Source organism: Selaginella moellendorffii, unplaced genomic scaffold (genome assembly GCF_000143415.4).
Source record: "Selaginella moellendorffii unplaced genomic scaffold, v1.0 SELMOscaffold_115, whole genome shotgun sequence".
Lineage (NCBI taxonomy): Eukaryota > Viridiplantae > Streptophyta > Lycopodiopsida > Selaginellales > Selaginellaceae > Selaginella > Selaginella moellendorffii.
Window position 1 is genome coordinate 5,433 of NW_003314376.1, and position 7,863 is coordinate 13,295.

Below are 7,863 nucleotides of genomic sequence, written 5' to 3' on the forward strand. Positions count from 1 at the left end.
TGGTTGTGTATATTAGGTGGATCGATGATGTGGGCTATAATTTGCCATATTATGCAAAAGCAATGGCACAAGTTCACATACAACAAGAGCCTACAATTAGACAGTATAATACTATATAAACTCCTCCTTTTGTGGATGCTAAGGAAGACTAAGTTTTGTGTTATTTTTCAGTCAAATTTTTGAGTGGTATTATACAGTTTCTTCTTTGACTCATGATATTTATTTTCTTATTAGACTTATATTATTTCACTTTTTCTTGGACTAAAAATATGTCTTAAGTTTTGAATAGAATTGTTGGTTCATCCTAAACCAATCATTTGAATATCAACTTTTGTATTTTGTGGACTATATTGACTTTCATTGACTTGAGCTCAGCTCAAAAACTACCCAACCCCAACCTTTTCCAACACCTCAATAGGCAAACTCTCAAGAATTAAGGTACTAACTCAAACTTAGCATCATGAACCACTATTGAGAACCAAATTAAAGTTACTTTAATATTACTGTTTGCAAATAAACTAGTTTCACCATCAACCACTTTGGGGTTGACCATTGTTTAACCAAACAATTTTGTAAACACATTCCTCACAATCACATCAAAAATTTACATGAGTATCAAATGCCAACTCTATTCGACAAAATGCAACATAAAAGCCATACCCCACAAATAAAGATTTACAACACTAACTTTGTTCATAACATAAACAAGCTCATGCCATTCTCTATCTGACCAAACTCAAAACTAATCCAATATTAAACTACTCAAGGAGCAATAGTAAAGTTCCCCAAAAGAATTAAGCATTGTAACTTAAATCTTTTAATAGTAAGCCTAAATAAAATGGTTTAGCACTTCATCACTATCCATTTTACAACTCACCACTTGTAAGATCATCATAACTAACATGCATCAAAATAGGGACTTTTGATTGCATAATATGAACACAAGCAATAAGATCACTCTCATTGTAAATTATATTTTGAAGAAGAAAAACTGATTTAGATGTTTGATCCTTCGTCTTTAATAATTCTCTTTTCAGACTTAAATATGATTAAACCTAAAGCTTTTATTCGCACATAATGATTATTTGAACAAATAGACTAATCCTTATTGTCTTGATTGATCCACTTATAATCATGCTTAGGAAGGATTCATTAGTGCCATACTAAATAGTTATAGATCAGCATATTTTCTCTCATTCCAAATCTAAGAAAGGTTTATTTTTTATTTTTTGAGTTGTCTTGCATAAGTTGTTTAATATATTATTTACAATCTTTAATAGTTAAGTTTTATCTTTGAGTTTTTTAAACTATCATAATCTTGGTGGTTCTTATCCTCTACTAATTTATTGAATGATAATTTACTTAGAATACTTTTTTGTTTTAATATAAGACTTATTCATTGATAATTTAGTCTCTAAAATATCATTGTCTCTAACTTTGATATTGTTTATTTATTGATGTTTGAGTTTGGGGCAATATAAGTACATTAGCTTCAACACTTTATGTGTATAGTAAAATCTTTAGTTATAGGATAAATACTACTCTTAAATTTGGAGTGTATAATAAAATCTTTAGTTATAGGATAACTACTACTCTTGAATTTGGACTTCCAGGAAGGTCACCCAACTTAGTACTATTCACACTTAACCCCAAATATCTCAAAATTTTTAACCGATTGGAAAAAAGTGTGCACTTTTATTTATGAGTCTTTTCCTTTTATATTTAAACCCCATGAATTTTCTATCATGTCATTCTCTTTAGTTATTTATAACTTGCCATGTTCCTTATTTTATTAAAAAGGTCAATAACTCTAATTGGTCTCCATTAAGTTTGGGGAGTTTATGCAGGATTTTCTAGCATGGGAAAGGATGGTACCAACATAAAAACTCAAGCTGGAAGCCCTGAATATTCTTCAACAGTTGGATGAAGTTCTCTCGCTTGTGTCGAGTCAGGAGCAACAATCCCTGGCACTGTCACCTCAGGTACCTCTGTCAAATTGAAAATGGAGGAGGATCAGCCACCAAGGAAATAAATGCTACAGGGTCACCAAGGACAGAGATCAAACTAGGAGTGATTGGCACCAGTGGTACCTTGGCTACTATTGCGGTTGGTACTTCAACAGCTACAGCTTCTGTCAATCATCATCAAAGAAAAGGAAAACAAAGTTTACTCGGAGGATGATAACCAGAGGCAGTAAGTTTTAATTAGAAACTCTTATTAGAAAGAAAGCAGTAGTCCAGTCATAGCACAAGTGTTTTTTAACAGTGCTATGTGCTGTTTTTTAACAGTGATGAAAACGTTTTAGTGATTTTTTGTTTTTTAGATGGCACATGGATGATTTCGCAATTAGCATTTCTTTTGTATGTTTTTTTATTGGCATAAGCTATTTCGAAAAGGGTCAAAGAATTTTGATGCAAATGTTGTCTTGCTCTCATCCCAAAGCTGCAAGCGGATACTGACGACAAATGGTTAAGTAGAGTAGACTGATCCTAGGAGAAAGAATTGGAGAGCAGCACAAAGGTAGCCGGGGTGGCGGATCCAATAACAACTGCCTTGGTCGCCACCAAAATTGCCCTTTTTACATCGCCATGGAGCTTGCACGTGCTCAGGAACACGAGCCACGCTGCCTCGTCCCCCTCAAACGGCATCGTCTCGAACAAATCCTGCGCATCGTCCAGCAATCCAACCCGTCCCAAGACATCCATCACGCAAACGTAGTGATCGATCACAGGCTTTATTCCAAAGTCTCTAACCAAGCACGCAAAGCAGTGGCGTCCATGCTCGAGATTTCCAGCGTGGCTGCAAGCCGTGATCACTGCCACCGACGTGATCTCGTCCGCTTCCACGCCCTCCATTGCCATGCTGCGGAAGAGATCCATCGCTAGAGCGTAGCTTCGTCTCGATTGAGCGTAAGTTGATAGCATCGCATTCCAGGTAACTCGATCCTTGCCGCCGGTGATGGAGTCGAAGATCTGTCTCGCTGTGTCGAGGCTGCCGCAGCGGCCGTAGAGATGGATGAGGCTTGTCGTGATCGCCACCTCCATGTTGATCGAAGACGGATCTTGTTCTTCCGCAAGCAGCAAAGAGTGGAGGAGTTTTCCATCCGCAAGGGACGCGATGCTAGCGCACGACTCGATGGCGATGATGAAGCTCACGCGGTCGGGCCTCACTCCCTCTAGATCCATGGACTTGAAGAGGCGGAGCGCGAGCAAGGAGAAACCATTGTTCGCGTAGGCGGTGATCATTGCATTCCAAGTCACTCGGTTGCGAACTGGAGTACGATCGAAGAGTTTCTCGGCGTCGTGGATCATTCCAGCGCTGGAGAAGGTCGCGATGAGCGATGTCCATGAGACAACATCGTGTTGGGGTGATTTGGAGAAGACACACAGCGAAATATCAATATCCCCGGACTGGGCATATGCAGCAGCGATGGAAGTCCAAGACACCACGTCCCTTTTGGGCATCAGATCAAACTTAGTTTTTGCTAGATCGAACATCCTAAGCTTTGTATACATGCTCAAAAACGCATTCTCTACGTTTACCTCGCCACAGAGCCCAATCGAGATGAGTTCCTCGTGGATGATCTTCCCCGCTCTCCGATATGGGAGGCTGCCGCATGCATCGATCACGCTGGAGAAAGTAAACGCGTTTGGAGCGACGCCATCCAGATCCATTTTCTGGAAGAGGCAGAACGCCTCGCTCGGTCTGCCCAGCTGGGAATTGGCGACGATCATGGCAGTCCACGAAACCACGTCTCTCTCGAGCATGGCGCGGAAGATCTCGTAAGCTCTGTCTATTTCACCGTTTTGGGCGTAGGCACTGACGATAGAATTCCAGGAAACGATGTTGGTCTGAGCCATTCTATCAAACACCATTTTCGACATTTGCAAATCCCGGTTCTGAGCAAATGCAGAAACAATGCTGTTCCAAGATATCACGTCCCGATCTTTCATCTTATCAAAGAATCTCTTAGCGTGGTCGATCTCGTTGTTTCTCACAAATCCAGCGATCATTACATTGCAAGCAACGAGATCAACCCAAGGCATATCTTGCAGCAAGACTTGAGCTTTGTGTAGATCGCGGCTATGGAGATAAGCCGCGAGCATGAGGTTCCAGGAGTAATTGTTCTTCCTTTCTGGTGCGATGGCATCGAATACGGTCCTGGCCTGGCGGGCATCGCCGCAGCTGCCATACATTTGGATGAGAAGATTGGAGAGAAGAGTGTGCGATTGGAGGAGGCGATGGCCAGCGCTCTTGAGCAGCGTGTGGATCCTCCGACCCTCTTCCACAGCTCCGGCCTTGATGCATTGCCGCAGCAAAGTGGCATACGATCTCGCCTCAATCGAGTCTCCAACTTTGTACCAAGAAAGATAGCAACTGCGAAAAATAATAATATATATATATATACTAAAGCTTAGAAACCATGGTTATTATTAACCATTAGTGCTATACCATGCCAAAAAATATACGTAAAGTACTCATTTTAAAGTTTGTAAGCTGTAACAGTTTTAGGCGAAACGATTGAGAGTGTCGTCTAGAGCAAACGCAGGTGGTGGAGCGGTGCGAGGGCCCAGCAGTGGCTGGAGAGCCTTGACCACAATGCCCATGCTTGGCCGGAAGTCGGCTTCGTATTGGACACACAAGGCAGCAACTGCAGCAAACTAGAGATGGAAACCACAACGCCATTGTCAATAGCCTCCAGACTAGAGATCACTTCTTACTTTGGCCAGGCCTTTAGGAGGGTACTCTCCCTTGAGATTTGGATCCGCGCACTGCGTCACTTTGTCTTCGGTCAGCCTCGGCGTTGCCTAAGACAAAGGAAGAACAAACCAGCCAGCGAATGGGTTACCAATGGAAATGAAAATAAGAAGGGAACGAAGAAGAAAAATCCCACCCATGTCACCAGACTTTGCTGGCCGCGAGGCATTGTAGGATCAACTGGCCTCCTTCCCGTGAGAAGCTCCAGAAGAACAACTCCAAAGCTGTAGACATCGCTCTTCTGAGTTAATTGCCCGGTCATTGCATACCTGCGAAGATCGAAGATCGTCGAATGAAACACAACTTTTCTCCCGCTTTGAAACTCACTCTGGTGCGTGGTAGCCGAATGATCCCAGAACCCGAGTCGAATGCAACCGTGAAGCCATGTCCGGTGCCTGGTTGCTCGGGTTGTAGTCTCCAATCTTAGCTGCGTAGTTCTCGAACAGCAAGACGTTGCTCGACTTGATGTCTCGGTGGACGACGGGTGGCTGGGCCTTCTCGTGCAAATACTCTAGCCCTCTGGCCGCTCCAACCGCAATCTTTACTCTTTGCATCCAGTCCAGCACAGGCCCTGGCCTCGATCCAAGCACACCTTTCCTGCCTGTAACGCTCTTGAGACATGATCGCAAAAGAAAAACGCAAGAGAAAGACAAGTTTTTCCGACCGTGAAGAATATCATGGAGCGATCCCATCTCCGCGAACTCAAACGCGAGAACACGCAGAGGGCCGTCAATGCAGTATCCAAGGAGCTCCACCATATTCTCGTGTTTGAGCCTCGACTGCCTTGACACCTTAGAAGAGAGATCACCAAACAACTCTTTAGGAAGAACTGGCGCATACCTGAGAGACGAAGTCCTCATGCGGTTGCGGGCTCGAATCGAGCTTCTTGAGAGCCACGGACTGCCCATTGCGCAGCTTTGCAAGATAAACTCGACCATACGAGCCCTCTCCAATGAGACGGCTCTGGTCGAAATTCTCGGTGCTCTCCAACACCTCCTCGACTGGGATTGGCGACACAGCAATGGGTTGTACCCGACCTTGCCAAGTATTAGGCGCTACATGATCTAAAAGGAGCAGAAGAATAAACAAACACTCTAGCCACTAAGAGCTCTTACCTCTTAAATTCCCATGAGCCGTTTGTGAGTGATGGCTATGGTGGCGATCGTGATCTTCGTTCCTGCCAGGAAAAGTACCACAGCAGCTTAAGCACGACATCTTTTTAAGGGATACAAACCCTATAGGACTAAGGAATTGGAGGGTGTTCCTTCCAAAGCATAGTATCTATCACCAAAATTAAACTTAAGTGGAAATAGAGATAATACTTAAAGGTGTTAGAAATGAGAAGAGAAGTCTTTTTTAAGATATCACTCATTATTTACCTTTTGAATTTCTTCTTTACCTTTTGTAATTTCTTATATTTTACTTTTAACAAATAAAATCTAAGCCATATAAACCTTGTACTAAAAATTGCCAAGCCAATGCTGGGCAATTGGCAAATTTCATGCCATTTTCAAGAGGTTTGCTGAGATTAGTTATGTTTGCTGCTTGATCAACTCAAATATTTTCTTCACCAAACCTGAATCGATTCACCATAGCTTAGTATTGTTAAGGTACTGGATATTTTAGGTTGGAGTTGTTATTTGATATTATCACTTAATTTAGAAGAAGTTATTATTTTAATATTTAATAATTAGTATTTGTACTAATAGTTTAAGTTATATATTTATATTAAGCTTTTCATTATTAGTTTATGTAATTATAAGAAATGCCCTATATTATTTTTGGTGTAATTTATAGATAAAATTTATTTTACCAATATCTATTTTTTTCACTCAATATTCAAACATGATGATGAATCCAAAGTTTAAGATTTGGATCCCTCCTATACAAAGGATGAAAGACTTTAGAATTTTAATGTTTAAAGAATTATGTGTAATTGCAACTTGATTATGATGTTGTAAAGCTTCCCATTTACAGTATCACTTATATAACTGAGAATTGTATATTCATGATGATGGCATTGCTGTTTAATGTTGATCTTTTGCTTTTAATTATAATGCCTTTAAGTATATTGCATTTTCTTCCTTTGACCAAGTATTTATAATCTTCATATATTTGTTGTTTCTCATTTACTAATATGAAATCAAGAAAGATTTAAAGAACTTGAATTGTAATTATAAATTTTGTATATTTGTACAGGGCATGGTTAAAAGAACAATATAACATCTAATCTACAACAAAATCTCAGAGAAAATTAAATCTCAAGTTTTAAGTGGGTTTAATCAAAGAATTTATGGAAAAAAAAGTTCTATATACTAATGTAAATAGGTTTCTGAACAAGCTTTTATGTTTAAATGACCAAACACTATAGATCTATAATTGGTTTTCTTAAGCAAACCTGTAGAGGAATTGAATATATTTAAAATATGCTTGCAGATTCTAGGTTATTTTAATATCTAATAGTTTGTGTTCACATTTAGATTAATATTTTTATTTATAATTTATAAACTTACTTTCTATTATAAATTCCACTATTGATATGCAATAATATTAATCTTGATTAATAAATTATAAATATGGTTATAACTATCATGCTACTGCAAATTAATTAAGAGATAAGTATTTTCCCTCATATTTTTGGTTTGCTTAAGCAAAGCTGTAGAGGTAGTGAATATACCTAGAATATTCTTGGAAATTCTATGATATTCTACCATCTAACAGTTGTTATTTATTTAGATTAATCTTGTATTTATAATTTATAAACATGTTTATAATTTTAAAACTTTCTTAAACCCTTTCTAGTATATTCTTTATTCTATCATCTTATGCAATAAAATTAATCTTGTGTTTATAAATTACAAACATGCTTATAATTATAAACTTTATTTGATCAATTGGATTAATAAGTAATAATAAAACTACTATTAACCAAACCATGCTACATACAACCCATAACAATTTATTTATCCCTTCACCATGGTGTGCCAGCTACCATCTTTGTTTGGGTTTTATTGACGGCTCCATCAACATTGCATCACACTCTTTCCTTGCAACACCTTAGAAAAGCTTTACTCTCATTTTGATTAAATTCTTTGGATCCATGAT

General features: G+C 39.1%; 2 protein-coding genes across 2 annotated transcripts; both read right to left on the reverse strand.

Moving 5' to 3' along the window:
- Positions 1 to 2,489: 2,489 nt before the first annotated feature.
- Positions 2,490 to 4,196, reverse strand: LOC112342688 (pentatricopeptide repeat-containing protein At4g02750-like). The gene has a single exon (XM_024664854.1). It carries the CDS (start codon positions 4,194 to 4,196, stop codon positions 2,490 to 2,492), a length of 1,707 nt encoding a protein of 568 aa, XP_024520622.1.
- Positions 4,197 to 4,474: 278 nt separating this feature from the next.
- Positions 4,475 to 5,973, reverse strand: LOC9635103 (PTI1-like tyrosine-protein kinase 1). The gene is made up of 7 exons (XM_002991096.2): positions 5,874 to 5,973; positions 5,599 to 5,822; positions 5,423 to 5,549; positions 5,086 to 5,359; positions 4,895 to 5,027; positions 4,722 to 4,808; positions 4,475 to 4,661 (listed from the first exon to the last, which is right to left on the reverse strand). Exons 1-7 carry the CDS (start codon positions 5,971 to 5,973, stop codon positions 4,509 to 4,511), a joined length of 1,098 nt encoding a protein of 365 aa, XP_002991142.1. The 3' UTR covers positions 4,475 to 4,508.
- Between the last annotated feature and the right edge of the window lie 1,890 nt (positions 5,974 to 7,863).

Bases quoted from the DNA above. Each gene is read 5' to 3' on its own strand.
- LOC112342688 (XM_024664854.1), bottom strand. From the start codon at position 4,196: ATGTATGGCAGCTGCGGCGATGCCCGCCAGGCCAGGACCGTATTCGAT.
- LOC9635103 (XM_002991096.2), bottom strand. From the start codon at position 5,973: ATGTCGTGCTTAAGCTGCTGTGGTACTTTTCCTGGCAGGAACGAAGAT. The intron at 5,360-5,422 runs GTCGGAAAAACT...AGAGCGTTACAG, and splicing joins GCTCCATGATATTCTTCACG to GCAGGAAAGGTGTGCTTGGA. The intron at 5,028-5,085 runs GTGAGTTTCAAA...CGATCTTCGCAG, and splicing joins TTCGGCTACCACGCACCAGA to GTATGCAATGACCGGGCAAT.